General features: G+C 45.5%; 3 protein-coding genes across 4 annotated transcripts; all 3 read left to right on the forward strand.

Annotated features, from left to right (window-relative positions):
• The first annotated feature begins 464 nt into the window (after window positions 1-464).
• On the forward strand, window positions 465-3,563 carry LOC124464234 (E3 ubiquitin-protein ligase RNF14-like). 2 transcript variants are annotated; one of them, XM_047016210.1, is made up of 6 exons: window positions 465-799; window positions 1,195-1,325; window positions 1,497-1,994; window positions 2,132-2,414; window positions 2,530-2,693; window positions 3,047-3,563. In XM_047016210.1, the coding sequence occupies exons 1-6, from the start codon at window positions 646-648 to the stop codon at window positions 3,152-3,154; spliced, it is 1,338 nt and encodes a 445-aa protein (XP_046872166.1). In that variant the 5' UTR covers window positions 465-645; the 3' UTR covers window positions 3,155-3,563. The 2 variants fall into 2 exon arrangements, with proteins under 2 accessions (XP_046872166.1, XP_046872167.1); XM_047016211.1 differs by having other exon boundaries at window positions 1,261-1,325; window positions 3,047-3,562.
• A 187-nt stretch (window positions 3,564-3,750) lies between these two features.
• Window positions 3,751-12,496, forward strand: LOC124464237 (leucine-rich repeat-containing protein 24-like). The gene is made up of 7 exons (XM_047016213.1): window positions 3,751-4,048; window positions 4,686-4,771; window positions 5,006-6,194; window positions 6,728-6,907; window positions 7,239-7,517; window positions 8,079-8,247; window positions 8,547-12,496. Exons 4-7 carry the CDS (start codon window positions 6,749-6,751, stop codon window positions 9,737-9,739), a joined length of 1,800 nt encoding a protein of 599 aa, XP_046872169.1. The 5' UTR covers window positions 3,751-4,048; window positions 4,686-4,771; window positions 5,006-6,194; window positions 6,728-6,748; the 3' UTR covers window positions 9,740-12,496.
• Window positions 12,497-12,546: 50 nt separating this feature from the next.
• LOC124464230 (G2/M phase-specific E3 ubiquitin-protein ligase-like) lies at window positions 12,547-16,164 on the forward strand. Its single transcript, XM_047016202.1, has 6 exons — window positions 12,547-13,811; window positions 13,992-14,035; window positions 14,176-14,632; window positions 14,734-14,998; window positions 15,230-15,375; window positions 15,569-16,164. Exons 3-6 carry the CDS (start codon window positions 14,466-14,468, stop codon window positions 15,717-15,719), a joined length of 729 nt encoding a protein of 242 aa, XP_046872158.1. The 5' UTR covers window positions 12,547-13,811; window positions 13,992-14,035; window positions 14,176-14,465; the 3' UTR covers window positions 15,720-16,164.
• The last annotated feature ends 1,855 nt before the right edge of the window (window positions 16,165-18,019 follow it).

The raw sequence follows: 18,019 nt of genomic DNA on the forward strand, positions 1-18,019 counted from the left end.
TATTTTTTTGCAATGAGGCCTTCAACAAATTATTTTCAGAAAACGTGGAAGGAGGTGCATATCTACTGCCATCTAGTGGGTGTACTGAAGTACCACAGCGCTGAATGTGAATTACACTTTTCTGCTTTACCAGTTTATTTCGCTGGCCATTGCTTTCCAATCCAAGTCACTTGGATTACAGTAATCATATTTAAACGTGTGAATGCATGTTAATATTAAACAGACAAAATTATTAACCTTAAACTATTTATGATGATTTTTTTTCATCGTTTAGAACACAATGGCATGACATGAACAGGAGAGGACTTATGTTTCTAAAATTGGGTAAGTATCTTAAAATCTGTAAGTAGTATTTCGGGACTGGTCAAGGATACGGTGTAGGTTTGGATATAGCTGGCTGACAAGTGCTCAACATGTTTGCCGAGGAATGACCTCGCCCAGTCCATATTGCGGATTCATTGCCTATCTTACATCATTCAGCCTCACCGCCTGATACTAAGTTACCTCCAGTAGGCGACAGTTCATCCATGTTTCTGAGTAGCGAGTTAAAGAAGACTTGATAAGACTGGGCATTTTCATATCTAATATAGAGCTGTCAAAGGCGAAGGCGGGGATTGTGTGTAGGTGATTTGATTTCAGAAGCTAATGTGCGATAATTGCGAAGCCCAAAAAGATGAACTATTGGCGCTGGCGAGTATCTATAGTGACGACGAGTTCGTTTGGACCGAGTCGACATCAGGCGGAGAGATCCGAGTTACAGTTGACTTGCCTCGGGACTTCAGTGTAGTTATTAAAGAAGGTACGATATGAGATTAAAGCGTTATTCATGATGTTTTAGACTATTTGACAATTTTGCAAGTTAGTGTGCTAAACTATAGCCTATATGATTATAAGTATAATTTAGTTGGTAGGCTTTGTAGTCAATATCACAGAGGATACAATATCAGCCATATTTGTAGTTAAGGCCAACCCAGTTTTAAAGCCGTCCTGATGTGTGTAATTTCTGAACAACATGACTGCATACACCCTGTTCCTGCCATCTAGGATCACAGTTTTTATTATTTAAACCAAAGGTGAAGGCTCAATGTATGCAAATCCGTAGCAATAGTGGCATGAGAGTTACTAATTCCTCATGTGAGATGACGGCTAAAGCAAATGTAGAGGGCCTCAGGTGTTGTTGCTATTGTCACTTAGGAGACTCGTTGAGGCAGCACGCCATATCTTTTCTTCCTCCACTGGTTCTGACCTTCAACCTGCCAGGGGATTACCCTTCCTGTTCCCCACCCACATTCACTCTCAGCACTAGATGGCTGTCACGTGCACAGGTGTGAGGGTGTATGTGTGTGTGTGTGTGTGTGTTTCTCCACAAACAAGTCTAATGCATTTCCTCAATTTAATGTAATACAACAGAATACATTGGAAGCTGTGTGTGTATACGATATGTATGTAGGCCTATGTATGTGTGACATGCTATGACCCCTGACTCTCTCCCTCAGCTCTCAGCAGTGTCCAGGCATCTGGAAGCGCTGTGGCAGGCTGCAGAGGGCAGCGTAGTTTTGTTCTCCTGGGTCCACTTCCTGAAGGAAGACCTTCTCAGCTTCCTTCACATCCGACCACCCCTTGTGGTCCCGGTCAGCCGGGCACCTGAGGAGCCCAGCCAGTGTGGAGACTCAGGGGCTTGTGGAGGAGCTGATGGCCCCGGGTCCCAGGGTCCTGGAGAGGCCTCGGTCGGTCCCCCAGAAGCTGACCTGCTGGCGGGGCTCCTTGCCTACGATGTGAGCCAGAGACGGAGGGAGTTCGAGGGCCAGGTGTTCGACTGCGGCATCTGTTTCCGGGGTATTCCCGGCTCCGGGTGTTTCCAGTTCCCACGGTGCGGTCATGTGTTCTGTGACCCTTGCGTGGCAGAGTACTTCCGGATGCAGATCACCGCCGGCAACGTGCAGAGCCTCACCTGTCCCGAGTCCCGGTGTGACTCCATGGCTACGCCTGGCCAGGTGACAACTGAAACACAACCCCTTAAACACCTGCTTATGTCATTGAACACACACACACATCCCCTCAACACCTGCTTATGTCATCAAACACACACACACTCATCCCCTCTCCCTCCTCTTCCCCTCACACCTTCCAGGTGAAGCAGCAGGTGGGGGAGGAGCTATTCCTTCGCTACGACCGCCTCCTCCTCCAGTCCAGTCTGGACAGCATGGCGGACGTGGTGTACTGCCCTCGCCGTGGCTGTGCGTCCGCCGTGGTCCTGGAGGCTGACCGCAAGTTCGGCATCTGCCCCGCATGCCGCTACGCCTTCTGTAGCCTCTGTAGGAGGAGCTACCATGGCCACGCCCCCTGCTTTCAAAAAGAGGAAACGGCGAAGGAGGCGGCAGAGGACGAGTATGCAGCCATACCCAAGAATCTGGGTGAGGGGAAGTGTTTGCGTTAGTGTGTGTTAATGTACTAGTGTGTCGGCATGTTGCTGACTCTTCAGTGTGTGTGTGTGTGTGTGTGTGTGTATGTGCGTGTGTGTGTGTCCAGCCGGTGTGCAGATGCTCTGGGAGGACTACACCACAGGCAGTCTTAAACGAAGGAAGGTTCTGGAGAACCGCTATGGAAAACCCGGATTACTGGCAGACTGTCTAAGTGAGGACTGGTTATCCCACAACAGCAAGTTCTGTCCTCGGTGCAACTCCAAAATATATGTGAGTCACTGTCCACACTGCACTGCTGCAATAGAGGTTTACCTGCCCAAATATTGTATTTTAGTTTAAATAAAATAAATATAGTAGTTGAAATAAAAATGTAATGCTTGTAACTTTGTTTGATACAATCCTTCTCTTGTGTCTGTTGAATCGCTGTGTCCGCATGCCTTTTGTAACGTGAACTAAAAACAAGCAAGTCTAACCTCCAGAAGCCCTTGTGTAGGGGGACTATTTGAACAGCCTTTTTACATGACATGTTACAGACGGCTTCACAGACTCCCACAGACCAGCACCTGTAACCAACCGAAACCCTCGAGCACTAACCTGTTATTTATCTCCCGGCTTCTTTGCAGAAGGACGGAGGCTGCAACAGGATGTTCTGCACTAAATGTCGACTTCGGTTCTGCTGGGAGTGTCTGGGACAACTTAATGAGAAGACTAACTGTGTACACGTTAGCTGATGAATAGCATGAAGGCATGCTATAATATTATCAGCACTGGTTTGGAGTGGTGACCAACAATACATTTAACATAAAAACGATGATAAAGCTACAATGGAAACAGCACTCGTGATGTGTGTGAAAATTCCTACTAATAGTGGATCAATGCTAAAAGGATGTAATGTTACCATGCTAATGGATTTAAATGTATTACAGTATCCTAATCTTATGATAGTAACTTTCGCTTATTTATTTTTGTATGACTGATTGTGTTGTAAATTGTGTGTTTACTGACGGGAAAAATAGGTTTTAAAATGTTCTATGTTGACATGATTCAAATGACAATAATCAATAGATAAAAAATCTACAGTGTATAGGAACAAATACAAAAAAGACATCATCACAATTTAATAAAGACGATTTAACATTCATATCATCTCTGTGCTTGGTGAATGTGCTCGGAGGCACAAATTCCTTGTTGAATTAACATTCCCATTCTTCTTGCGGGTTTATTTATTAGAATTCAAACCTTTTGACTAGAACCAATATGGTTTCCAGAATAACCAGTATTATGAGCATCAGGTATCTCGTGGTTTCAAACAGCCTCTCTTCTTCCTGGTTTATTCTTTATTGTGTTGGAGTGAAGGCGGAGCTTCAATTGATAGGGAATTTAATGACAGGTTTCTCTCATAAGACTTAACAACAGGGATGCTTGCCAGACAGGTTTACAGGTATTTACATTGCAGGATTTTGGTGTAAAACTCTTTAAAGGACATTTTTCAAGAGGTCTGGATATCACAGTCAGTTGAAGAACAGCACTGGAGGCAGTTAGAACAGGAGGTTCTAGAATGCTTTGGTACACAGCACTCTGTGTGCTTGGATTAATCCTTCCCTGCGTACATGGAGACGTATCTGGTAAGAGCTGTTGCTCACTGTATGCATCGATTCCAAACCAATCAACACCCTATATTGGCCTATTTGTGTTGACCTTCAACTGTGAGATCTTAAAATGTAGAACATAATCAAGGTCACTTCCTAATGTACATATTGCATTATATGTTATATATTTATTATTTTACCATATTTGGCCATGATATGTTTTTTGTCATACAGTTTTTATATCCTTCATTTTCATACCCATCAAGTAGGCCTTCCTCATTGACTGCATCAATGTCATTATTTTTGTATTATTGATATTTGTTTACATTTACATTACATTCTGTCATTTAGCAGATGCTCTTATCCAGAGAGACTTACAGTAAGTACAGGGACATTCCCTCAAGGCAAGTAGGGTGAAGTGCCTTGCCAAGGGACACAACGTCATTTTGCATGGCCGGAAATCAAACCAGCAACCTTCTGATTAATAGCCCGATTCCCTAACCGCTCAGCCATCTGACCCCTGTTCAACATACACTATTCATTTAGTCACTTCTGAACCTGCGTGTTCAGTTTAAACCTCACATGCATGATAGAACATCAAAGCATCCAAGTGAACAGTGCTAGTCTCACACACTTCACAAAAATCAGAACTGGAAATTTGTGTGTTTGCCAGAAATTCAGACCCTCGGTAACTTGAAGATCTCTATTCTGGCTTCCTCCAACTCAACGGATGCCTCTATCCAAGCTGCTCTCCTAAATGTAAGAACATCTTTAATATTTATCAGTGCCGATCTGAACTGAGTTCCAAGGCTCAGGGCATTACATTCTTAAGCTGTCATTCCACTATGTGGACTAAGCCAGTGTTAAATTGAATATTGTCATGAAGAGACTGATGCATGTTATTATTTATCTCTCTCTCTTTCTCTCTGTCCATCTATGTATCGATCTTTCTCTGTCTGTCTACGTATCAATCTCTCCCTTTGTATCTTTCAGGCAGCTGTCCAGCTCGAGTTATATTTGAAGACAAACTATGAAGACATACGTTCCTTCAGAATCACCAATATCAAGAAAGCATGACCTGTACAAATGGTTGTTAGGTGATAAAGTTTAAGCTTGTGATTAATTGATTTGTTCTGGAGTTACATTATTTGTTGCATAGAAAGTTGTCGAGGTATTTTATCACTGTATCCCAATCTCTCTCAAGGTAATATGTATATTATATATTCAAATGATTGTTCAAAATAGGAAGTGTACAGAAGATTAAGTGATTCCCCCAAGACAGCCAGCAGAGGGCCTTGTTGATTTGTTGTATTTTTTCTATCACAGGATATCAAGCACTGGATGTGATTTTAATTTCATATGATACATTCTGGTCCTTGGACACCATCTTATGGCTGCAATAAAACACTACACTATTCGTCGATAAAGTGTAGAAGGCCTCTGTAGCACAGTGTTCACGGCAAATTATAGGAAAAAGTTTTAGATGACACAATAAGCCTGACACTAATTTGAGAATTTGATTACTGTAATTGTTTTTTGTTCAGTAAGAACCAGTTAGTACACTCCAATACAGTACAGATTTACAACATTACAGATTTATAGAACATTACATAATGCATAGGCTGAACTGGCTTACTGTACAAATACTGTAGCCTACATAGACTTTTTGCCTAGTGAGCCTATGTTCAAATATTGAATCCGGAAAAACCTTGTAAAGACAGTGTAGAAGAAGAGGAAGCCGGCGTTTGACCCACAGTCTTGTTACGAATTAGACCGAGAAAGACGGTGAAAGGAGGGGCTAGCGACGAAGGAACGTGGATAAATTGGATGACACGGTGCGTGCGCAATGAGGCTGACAAATAACGGTGGATGGGATTTAAGAAAAAGGAAATGTCTTGATTCAATACATTTGTTTATTCAGATTGAAGCGTCTATTGTTGAAACAAATTTCCGTGGATTTTAGTTTTTCTGGTTTTTATGCGGGTCCTCGCGGTTGGCTTCCAAGATAATGACCAGTGGAACGCACGTATAATTCATGTTGGATAAAGCTGCAGCGGTTAGTCGGAAATATATATTTTAAGCACAGGTCTGTCTATGCATCACTGCGAGGTGATATCGGGGAAAGAGCTTTGTCAAAATATCCCAGATCGTGATTAAACAACATATCTCTCCATTCTCGTCGGTATGTACAGCATGACGCTCGTGTGTGTCAGGTTTTAGAATCAACGATATAAACGTGGACGGCTAGAGTGCGTAAATAGGATTATTCTGAACACTGTATCAGATGGATATTTAAAGATGGATAGCATACCGATCAAATTTAGTTTGACTGAAATAAATTAAATGTTAATACTGTATTTTTGTTATTGTAGTGGTGTTATTGGTTCATAATATAGCTCTATGGCAAATAGGCCTGAATAAAAGAATCGATACAAAGATAATATTACTATGTTATGATATGCATCCTATACCATAATACAAATAGTATGTTGTTTTGGTTGCTAGTGTGTTCCAAAATGACAGCTATGTAGGCATTCCAAATCATGTGTAAGCCAGTGTAAACAGATCATAGGAGGAGGAGAACCATTCGTGCCCTCTGCTTGTACGAGTGGGCAGACATACAAACAGGACAACATGGCCATTGTTCAGTCAAGCCGTTCAGTTCAGTGGCAGGTCACTAAGCTCTTACTCTCCGTCCATCCCTCCTTCTGACAGGTCATCTGTGTCGCGTGAGAGATGGCGTGGGTCCTGTCTGTGCTGGTGTTCCTGGTGCTGTCCGTCCACAGCCGGCCCTCTCTGGGCTGCCCCCACGGGTGCCGCTGCTACAGCCTCACGGTGGAGTGTGGCTCCATGGCCCTCCGAGACATCCCGCTCCACGTGCCCCCCTCTGCACAGGTAGGCTGCACGCAGGCACACGTCACGCCAGCATGCAGGCATGGACACCGGCATGCACACGCACACGCAAGCGTGCACACACGCAAAGCATATACACCCACACATGCAAGAATGCACACATTTTTTTCACAGCACTTATACATACAAATGTACAAATAAATATGCTGTACATTTAACTCATACACGTGTAACCAGCATTAGAGTTATGTTTTTTATTCAAATGATATCTTCTTGTATTACTCATCATTTATAATATTTTTTTTTTTAAGAATCTGCATTCTTCTCTTCCTCCTCATGTCCCTTCTCTTCTCCCTTGGCTGTCGCTGTGTAGACCATCTTCCTCCAGGATAATGCCATAGGTCAGATCAGAGTACAGGATCTCTCACACCTGGGCCACCTTCACTACTTGTACCTGCAGAACAACAGCATCTCAGCCCTGGAGCCCGGAGCCTTCCGGAACCAGAATCTACTGCTGGAGCTGGCACTCAACGGCAACCGTATCCATTTGCTGACTGCAGACATGTTCCGAGGCCTGGAACACCTCCGCATCCTGTATTTGGCAGGAAATGACATCACCCGCCTGCAGGACTACACCTTCAGAGGCCTACAGGTGGGACCCAAAAGTTTTTGAAGTTCTGTGCATTTCCTGGAAACAAACAGAAAACAGACCTTGATCAAGCGACTCTAACGTTGTAAGATTTAAGGCCTAGACAAAGTATACTATGGTGACAGTGGTTGATCAAATTCAACTTAAATTTTAATTGTACTGCCCTTTTTAACAAGCAATGCCACAGAGGGCCTCACACAAACCTATAGAACTGCACCTAACCCTCCAACCTAAACCCTCATAAGAAGACAAGGGAAATCTTCCAGTGAAACTCAGAGAGAAAAACTGTTGACGATAGTTGCATAGTCGTGATGTTAGGAAGAGGTTATCAAAAGCATGAGTCATGCAGAGGACTGAGACAGACCTTATTTATGAAAATGCCCTCAGACAGAAGAATCAAGCCACAGCCTGTGCACAATTCATACAAACGTACCTATTATACGTAGGATTGGACTGTTGCAAGGCCATCTTTTCTGAGGACGTACACATAGAAAACACGATTCCATTATTCATCCAAGGCATGATGCTCCCAATCGTAACAGCACAGGTTTTTCTCCATGGCAGCGTCTGCAGGAGTTGCACCTGCAGCAGAACAGCATTGAGCTCCTTGGGGACCAGGCTCTGGTGGGCCTCACCTCCCTGGCCCTGCTGGACCTGAGCAGGAACAACCTCCAGACCATGGGCCCCGCCACCCTCCGACCTCTGGTCAGCCTCCAGGTCCTGCGCCTCACAGGTCAGGCTGCAGGATGTGTGTGGGTGTTTACGTTGCAGCCCCGAATGTATGCAAAATTATTCTCAGTTTGGACTAGGTGGCGAGCAATACGCCCACAGTCAAAGCCTTCATGTCCTACGTGATTAATTTATTCCCTCTTTTCTCCTCACTGTATCAATCTAACCCCTAACCCTCTACATGTATCACTGCGTCGATCTTTCCACACAACACCTACACAGCTGTAGCCCAAACATTTCTCATCCGACCCTAACCCCCCCCCCCTTGTCACCTCTGACCCACGCTCCTCCTCTCCTCGCCAGACAACCCGTGGCGCTGCGACTGCGCCCTCCACTGGCTGCGCAGCTGGATCGACGAGGAGGGCCAGCGTCTGCTCAGCTCGGCCGAGCGTCGGCTGGTCTGCACGGAGCCGCCCCGCCTCTCCCACCTCAGCCTGGTGGAGGTGCCCCTCAACAGCCTGGTGTGCATCCCCCCGCTGGTGCAGCTGGAGCCACGCCGCCTGGCCGTGCGGCTGGGCGAGAGCCTGCGGGTGTCCTGCCACGCCTCGGGCTACCCCCGGCCCCAGGTGACCTGGAGGAAGGCCTCTCTGGGCAAGCTGCCGCTGGCCCCCCGCGGCCTGGTGCAGGAGCTGGGGGGCGGCGGCGCGGCCGGGAGCGGAGGGGCGGAGAACGCGGCGGGCCACCTGGGGGAGGAGAGGGTGAGGCTGCAGAAGGGGGACGGCGGCGAGAGGTTTGATCCCGACACGGGGAGCGGGATGCTGTTCCTCAGCAACGTGACGGTGGCTCACGCCGGGCTCTACGAGTGCGAGGCCTGGAACGCCGGGGGCGTGGCCCGGGTGACCTTTCAACTGGGCATCAACTCTTCTTCCTCCTCGTCCTTCTCATCTCCCTGGGCCCCCGTCTCGCCCTACGCCCCTTCCTGGCCCCGCCTACGCTCCTCCCGCCCCGCCGCGTCGGACGTGAGCCGCGAGCCTCTGTACGCGCTCGGCAGCATGGCCTTCAGCGCCCTCGGAGCCGCCACACAGACTGCCATCGCCATAGGGATCTCGCTCCTGGCGCTCACCGCCCTCCTGCTGGTCGCCATGATCTACAGTCGCCAGCGGCAACGCCAGAAGGAGGCGGAGGACAAGGAGGAGAGCATCCTGTACGTCAACGACTACTCCGACGGCCCCACCACCTTCGCCCAGCTGGAGGAGTACCGCGACGAGAGGGGCCACGAGATGTACGTCCTGAACCGCGCCAAACCGGTCCTCCCTCCGCCGCCCCACACCGCCGTGACCACCGCGCTGGGCTACCCCCAGCCGGAGCCCCCCTCCCCGCCCTCTTGCCCCGCCAAGCTCCAGTCTCAGGGGGAGCCTGACATACGGACCATGAGGCGGATGGCGGGGGAGGGAGGGGAGGCGGAGCCCGTCACCACGGCGGAGTCCGAGGGCCTGTTCCTCAACCACACCGGTCTCTTCCTCGACTCTCAGATAGCATACGAGATCCACTGCTGAAGAGAGGAAGACTGCGAGGAGGATGAGGATGAACAAGTGTGGGTGAATCCTCTGAACTAATAGGGACATGGGTTGAGGAGCAGCGGGATCGGAGTGTCGTCCCTCTATGGCCTGTTGTGACCGGAGAACCTAGAGATCTCCTGAAACCCTGGAAACTGTGATACTCTCACCAGCATGGAGGTGGAACTGGCCCTTAAGCTGACTAGCCCAGAACAACCAACTGTCCTTCACTGGATAAGTCCCTTTTATTTAACTGGGATTTGTGGAGCCGTGTGGCTAATTGATTGGAAGCCTTCCAACCAAGAACTGCTGATGCTGCGTTGTACCTAGCTGTGAGAGAAGAGGAATGATATCAAAGTGTTGTTGTGTGGATTCAATTGGAGTTGGGTTCGTTCAGGGCAGTTGTTTTGAAGAAATGTGTTGTGGATAAACCAAAACAGAATCCAGCCAATCAGAAATACTGTTGTGTTGTGTCTCCTTCCCCACTTCCCCTCTTTTAACATACCAACCTATCACCTACCAACCTACCAACAGTTGTGTGGATCCAAGAGCAGGCTTAGCTGACCTGCTGTATCTCACCTGACCCAGATCAAGAATAAAAACGCACAAAACTTACTGACATTGTCTAGAATCTGTAATATCTTACAATGGGTTTCTCTGAGACATTGTACAGATCAAACCCAATTCCCCATTTTCTACTGCATAGCGTAATCTCTAAAGATTGGTTTGGTCAAATTATGTCGACCCTCTTGGATCTCCTCCAGTTTCTTCTCATCGTATTATTGGCTAAATTTCCTGAAAATTTGTAAGATGTGAACTTGCATGGAGAGGCAATATTGCATTGGAGTGCATTATGAGATCGTAAATGTCAGCCATATAAATGCAAAACATATTTTATAACTAGCCTATGAAAGTAAGGCTTGCTTCTTTATCAACACGTTTTTCTGCCTCATGTTGCCTCCCAGTCCCCCAAAAATATGTTCTTATGTGTTCCCTGTATTCACATGGTCATGTGTTTCAGTTGCATTTCATTTCAGTTTACCTCAATAAGTCTAGTTACTGTACAATCTATGTTTAAAATGTGTCGCCTGTTGGCCCATTAAACTCAGCACAGTATGAAGCCTGTGTGGTACGTTCTATGTGCTGTGTACTGTGAAGCTGCTCTTACAAATATTTAAATATGTAGAGGGCATCTATTACCTTAACATTGACATTCTTCAACCTGTGATTTTGGATTCCAGATGTAGAAAATGTTCATATTTTGCTAATATAATTATTGCTGGGACGTACGGCTCTACATTGAACCAAAAAGGGCGGTTGTGCATTTCTACTACGTTAAACTATCGATTTCTTAATTTTGTCTCGATGTTATTTATATTCCAGCTACATATTTATTTCCAAATAAATTACAACTTATTGCTGTGTCCTCTTGGTTGTGGGAAGTTTTTATGTTGGAAATAAGGCTACATGCAACGATGCAGTAAAGTATAGGCTGCTAAATCAGCATTTTCCGTCAGGCATAACCAAGAAGCAGTGATAGGCCTAAAATGTTTCAGTTCACTTCGTTAAGAAAATTGGTCTATCCATATCGCATCCACATCGGGTAATTAGTTTTACACACCTGTTGTAAATTCACGCTGTTGTAGCGCAAGCAGCAAATGAGGCTTCTTCATGTCTAAATCAAGGTATGCCAGGGTATGCGCCCAAAAAAATTGTTGAAATTCTACCTAAACGTCTGATGTGGCACCAATGTGATGTCGTTTTAAGCGGGCAATATAAAGCGTAATTATTTTTAGTCTTTTCACAACTTATTGATTTCGAGACTAGCGACGACCCACTAGTAATTACTGCATCGATCTATGAACGCATTCATTTTTTGCCTGGGCTGATTCTGTTCAATGTTGTAACCATTGAAAAAAAAAAAAAATACGTTTTAATCTTCAGAGCCAAACCGGTATTTTACTCTTGTAGTCAATTGTCCTCCTCCTCCCATTGCCCTCCAGACCTTGTCTGGACAAATCCCTTCAGTGACAGGATGAAACTTACTAATCATTGGTGATCAATGAGGTCACAGAAGTAAGAACAAAGAGCAATTGGCTAAAGTTTAACTTCTAATCATGAGTGGGTGGGGGAGTCAGTCGTTGGAGTGCTATGTGTGTCCATACTCTGTTCCACTCTGAATTACCTCATCAAATGGGCCAGTAGCAAGGGACAGTTTACTGTAGGAAGGGGAGGGAGACAGTGAGACCAGACTGAAGGAAACACCAGTCAAGAAAGGAAGAACCGGCGTGTCTTGATTAATGGAAGTCAGAAGACATAGAGCAGGCCTCAAAACGGATTGCATAAGTGAGAGGGAGGTGAAGCTGGAAGGAAAGAGCGCGACGGTGATGATATCGATGGAGAACATTGAGATGAAGCTGTTTGCCTTTGATCCTCCGTCACAAGTGGGACCACTGCAGGAATCCCAGTTTAATGACCCGGACCCGAGCCCAGGCCCTGAAGAGGTAAGAACCACATTCAACCTCATGCTATACATTGTTAGTATTGACGAGGCAAGGTATAACTTCATAGTTTCTCATTGGTTTGTGATCATGTAAAAAAAAAACCTTGCTAGATACTCTGACAAGGTGAACTAAAATAACATGTTTTCAAGCATTTAAATTTAGCTTCAAGTTCCAGGTTTCATTACATTACATTTAGTCATTTAGCAGACGCTCTTATCCAGAGCGACTTACAGTAAGTACAGGGACATTCTCCCCGAGGCAAGTAGGGTGAAGTGCCTTGCCCAAGGACACAAGTCATGTGCACCGGCCGGGAATCGAACAGCCAACCTTCAGATTACTAGCCCATAGCTCTAACCGCTCAGCCACCTGACTCCCTGGTGGCCTGGTTGCTTGGAATTCTTTGATCCGGCTCCTCTTGACAGTTTCCAAGTGGCCTGTTTAAACTTATAATAAATAAACAAGCTTATAATAAAGAAGTCCTAATGCTATATAAGACATTAGTACTGACTTCACTCGTGTGTGTCTCTCTCTCACAGCCTTACCTTGAACACCCCCTGGTGCCTCTAAATGAGATTGTGACAGAGCCTGTTGAAAAACAAAATCCCAGGAACACTACAGAATCTCCATCACCTACTAGGATGGTGAACAAGGGACCACAGCCTCCTGTGATGAAGATGGAGAACGTGGAGATAGAGATGGAGATGTTTCCGTATACAAGGATGACTGAGGAGGACCTGGCGGACAGATGGTCTAACGCCTCTTCGGTAAAGTTCACAGAAAGAAACACCCATGTGGCGAATCAGCTAGAATCTGCATTTGTTTAGTCTTCCTTATGAAACAAGTTGGAGGCCTGATGTCTTCCACTTAGTACATGAGAGGAAGGAGTGAAGGTCTCCACACTTTGTTTTGTTGGGGGTGGGAGAAGGTGAGGGTTGTTTCAACCCTTACTGCTGTGTTAGAATACCTGCGCTGGATGTTGAAGTCATACAAAGTCAGTTTGACCCTCCTCTCCATCCAGACCCCCGTGACGCCCGCCCCCGAGGCCCCCCACAGCTCACCCACCAAGCTGAAGTGGAGGAGGCCGGTGCCGGAGAAGAGGGGTCTGGTGGTGAAGGATGTCGTCTGTCTGCCCAGCGGGCACCCTCGGGGCCATGAGCTCAGTCACAGCGTGCCGTGGGGCAGGGAGAGGGCAGAGCTGGAAGCCCTAGGCCTCGTTACCAGGATGTCCATCGACGAATCCTGGAGTGCCCATGAGATGGAGAGTCGTCTGGCTTCTCTATTCAAGAGACGGTTCTCCAGCAAACAAGGGCAGGCGGTCTCTTTTACCTACCTCAAGGTAGTTAATATCACATTCAGACAAATGTTATGTGAAAGCCGACTTGGCTCTTAACTATAGACTTACTTTCGTGTGTGTGTGTGTGTGTGTGTGCGCGCGCCAGTGTCTGCAGGGCTCTCGGGTGTTATTTATCCCTGACTTACCGCCTCAGTTGGATTGGACCGGGAAGCAAGTGCTGAAGATCACAGGACATGGACCCCTCTATGTCCTCTGTCACCATGATTACACTGAGGTAAACACGCTAGCTCTCTCTAGAAATAACCCTGAATGGAAATGGACAAAGGAGGAAATGGGCTTAAGTTACTCTGGTTGCATTGCTCTTTGGTTTGTTTGTGGTGCACTCTACTATTCCATTGTGTGATTTTGATTGAAAGCATCTGTCAGCTTATTTATTTTGTCTTGTTTTGTATAGACAAAAAGTGACTGTGTGGCTGACTGTGATCAAGCTTTGAAACGGTACGCCTTTTTAATCTGAGAATTGGTTGCTAAACATTGTTCCGAGAAAATTATTAAGAAATTCCACAACCCACATGACCGGTTATGTTGAGTACACTCGGCACGGCTCATCCACATTCTTTTCTCAATGTCTCATTCAGACAGGAGTTATGTTGGGATGCCAATAAAGATGGTATACATGACGTTAACCCTCGGGATGAAATTAGGGTAGAATCCCGTTTATCTACCCCCACTGTTGAAGAAGTAAGTTTTCAAATTAATAAGAAATGAATGCTCTAGAGTTATGTACAGTGCAACGTCATTTTCTTTGGGGGTGAGTAGAGGCAGGTAGTGGTGAGAAACACCAGTCTTCTCGCCTATGAAGTACTGGTAGTCTTTCCAGGAGACTTTGGAAGTAGATGCCGTCCTCAGACTGTTCAGGGAACAGAACATGACTCCAGATGTCCAGACCCATTTTCATGTGCCGAGGTCGGCAATCCTCAGCAGTGCCTTCGCAGCCTTGAAGAATCCCTCCTTCAGCTTCAGGACGACTCCCATTCTCCACTTTGTCGGAGATGATGACCAAGGGCACGAGGGGTCGCTTGGAGAGTTCTTTAGGTACCCGTTTCCCTGCCAACTTTCTAGGTAACTAGCTTTAATTGACAAAATTACCCAATTATCCCTTCGGGGTCTCTTTGTGCCACCGCTTCTGCCTGCAGACTGGCACTGCTGGAGGTGCAGGAGAGCTCGCTATTGGAGGGCCAGCCAGGCCATCTGTTGATGACCTATGACCTGGTCGCCTTGGAAGAAAGGCGCTACTTTGCTGCTGGAGCACTGGTGGGCTGGTCGCTGTGCCATGGAGGACCAGGCCTTCGCTGCCTTCACCCGGCCCTCTACCAGCTCATGTGTGGCCACAACCCCTCATTGGAGGACTTTGACTGGAGGGAGGTGGCGGATGCAGACATTCAGGTCCAACTGCAACAGGTACTTCAGACTTTTCACATACTTGGGAAAAAGTACTTTTGCAGTAACTAATTCTTGCAGGATTAGTAGTTTGTGCAACAGTACTCTGGTCAACATTTGACCTTTTCTGCAGTTCAACTGTATCCATGGTATAGAATACAGTATGTGTGCAGTATGAAACTAACTGAACCTCAAACTGTTACACCCATTCCTTCTACTTTCTCTGTGGTGGTGCTGGTGGATGCCCTGCAGCTACGGACTTGTGGCTCCATCCAGAAGCTCAGCCCCAGGCTGTGTGAGTGGGTGGCAGACTGTGGCCTCCCAGAGTTCTACACAGCCCACACCAGAGAGCTTCCCTCCATCTATGCTTGTGTGGTCGAACACTACATCTACCACAGGTAAGATACTTAACCTAAAGTACTCAGAACTGGGACCAAATAGATCCATCTAAAAACCTAATTGAATAATGCAGTGTTAGCCTGCAGTGCCAAAATAATAGACAGGTGAATCTCAAGTTTCAAGGTATAGGTTTATCATGCTAAACAACCATCAATCTGCTTTTATTGTGAAAACTTCTGATCCTCTCCCCAGGTTGAATAGCATGATCTCACAGTTTACAGAGGGTGTGAACAGCTGCGGTGGTCTATGGGATATCATGAAAGCTCACTCTGCGGCCTTCCTGCCTGTCATGACAAACACCCCAGAGCCTGGGTCTCACTCGAGATGTTCCAGGTCTCCTTGACTCTCCCAGAATCTGATCTGACAGCATCTGAGAGCCCCATCACCTGTTGGGGAACAGTCCTTACGATTGGTGGGAGGCTTTCTGTCCTGTTTGAATTGATCAGTTCACTTGGTTTCATGTTTTTACTAATGATGTGCAGAGCCAGCATGCAATGGCAGTACAGTACCCACAGGGACAGTGCAAACAGTACTATGACAAAACAGGTTTAATGTTGTCTATCAACAACTTACCCCTTGTGCTGCCTTCGGGTCACAATGACCCGAAGGTTCACAACGAGCAGCATTTTCTTTTAACCTTCGCGCTGTGGAGGTTCTGAGAAAGTGTGACGGTTAAAAGAAAATGCTTCACTTTATTGTGTATTGGGTAAAGTTGACGCAACAGGACGGTGGGTCACAATGACTGAAGAGTCACAATGACCCGAAAGTAACACAGGGATCAATTAAAACTCAACAAAAAAACACCAGAACGGAGACTAACTCATCTTGTTGCCACTTCAAACAAAGAACCAGACCACCTTTTCCTTTGAGGACCTCCTTGCCGTCATCACAGGAGCAGATCATGTTCCTCCATTGGGCTTATCAAGGGACCTCATTCACCCATTCTATAGCCAGGACCCACACACGATCAGTGTGCATCTGCCCTACACCAGCACCATAGAGCAGCACATTCTATGGAGAATAGCCACTCTGCCTGCCCTTAAGGACCTATTGATGAAGGCTGTAAGGCCCCTTACAAGGCTGTAAACGAGTCTCGAGGCTCTGGACAAATTCTGATCAGCTACACTTTTAACACACTTTGAAATGGTGGTGGACCCAACATAACTCTATAAGTTTCTTGTGCACCAATCACATTCTCAAATGACAGTGGCTCTTCAAAAGTGTCAGTGTGAGTTATTTTAGGACATCATATGACGACAACCTTGTTTCGTAACTTTAAATTTGATGCATTGTATGTTGTAACAATGTCAGCCCATGGGGTATATTATCAAATTCATATTTCAAAATAATTTCATACTTCAATGTATTTGTATTTTTAAAACTAAGACTGAATTAAAACATTATTTTTTAATATATTGCATGGCTTAATGCTAATTTGCTTAAAATAGAACAACAGATTTAACAAGACAGTATTTTCATTGAGTAATATTCTTCATAATATGTCAAAAGCACACTCAAAAGAAACAGTACATTGCATATGACACGTTCAGCTGAGATTTAGCTTTCACATGACAGGTAAATGACCTGTGTACGTTCACGGTCCAATAGTCTTCTGGATTCTTCTCACTGTGACTTTGATGGGCGTTTTAAGATTATTCAACAAAAGCTGAAAAAAGTTTTACATGAATCTTTTGTCTGTCGTTATGGCAATTCACTAATTTTTATACATTTTTGTCAATTCCAGCAATTTCTTAAATTGAATTTGTGGCTACACATATTCACGTACTCACCTGTTCTATTAGAGTTGTGAGAGTTTCGTTTGTCAGCTGACCAATGGAGGTTATCTTGATTTGTGCGTGTACCAGTGTAGTCAAGTCTAAGGGAGTCACATTAGAAAAAAGAAATGTTACTATCCAAGCACAGTTATCAAAGAAGAACTAGTATGTGCATGTTTCACAAAGGGAGAACTATGGGAGGAGGACTGGTTTATAAAAAAATATAATTAACATCCTAACCTTACATAGGTATGTATATACTGTAGTTGCCAAAGCAACACAATATGTCAATATTCAAATACCTTTGCATACTGTAAGTATACATTTTTATTAAGATCGTATTGCATTTGTAAAATAAATTTTAAAACATTGCCTACTTTGAAAAGGTGTTGTAGTTGTTGGGAAAGTTGTTAAGGATGTAGTTGTTGGAACAGCGGTTGGAGCAGCGGTTGGAGCAGCTGTTGGAACAGCGGTTGGAGCAGCGGTTGGAGCAGCTGTTGGAACAGCGGTTGGAGCAGCTGTTGGAGCTGATGTTGGAGCTGCTGTTGTAAAAGAACAATTACATAATTATTATTGGTAATTATTTTTAATTATCCCGGTCAAAAGCAATACCAAATCCATTTTTATATCTTTGCATTGCGATGAACAACAAAATCATTGGAACCACTATCTTAACCATTCATTAAAGTGGGTGGGACATGTATACTGAAACCTTCGCTTTATTAATACTTACGAGCACTGACACTGCCTGGAATAATGTTTAGGGAGGTGGAGTTATTGGTGAGAGCTGTATTCAGAGTTGATTCCACTTCGTTTGCAGAGGGAACTGAAGACGCATTCTGGAACACGAGTGTCATATCAGCAACTA

The sequence above is a fragment of the Hypomesus transpacificus genome, unplaced genomic scaffold (assembly GCF_021917145.1).
Source record: "Hypomesus transpacificus isolate Combined female unplaced genomic scaffold, fHypTra1 scaffold_327, whole genome shotgun sequence".
Taxonomy (NCBI): Eukaryota; Metazoa; Chordata; class Actinopteri; order Osmeriformes; family Osmeridae; genus Hypomesus; species Hypomesus transpacificus.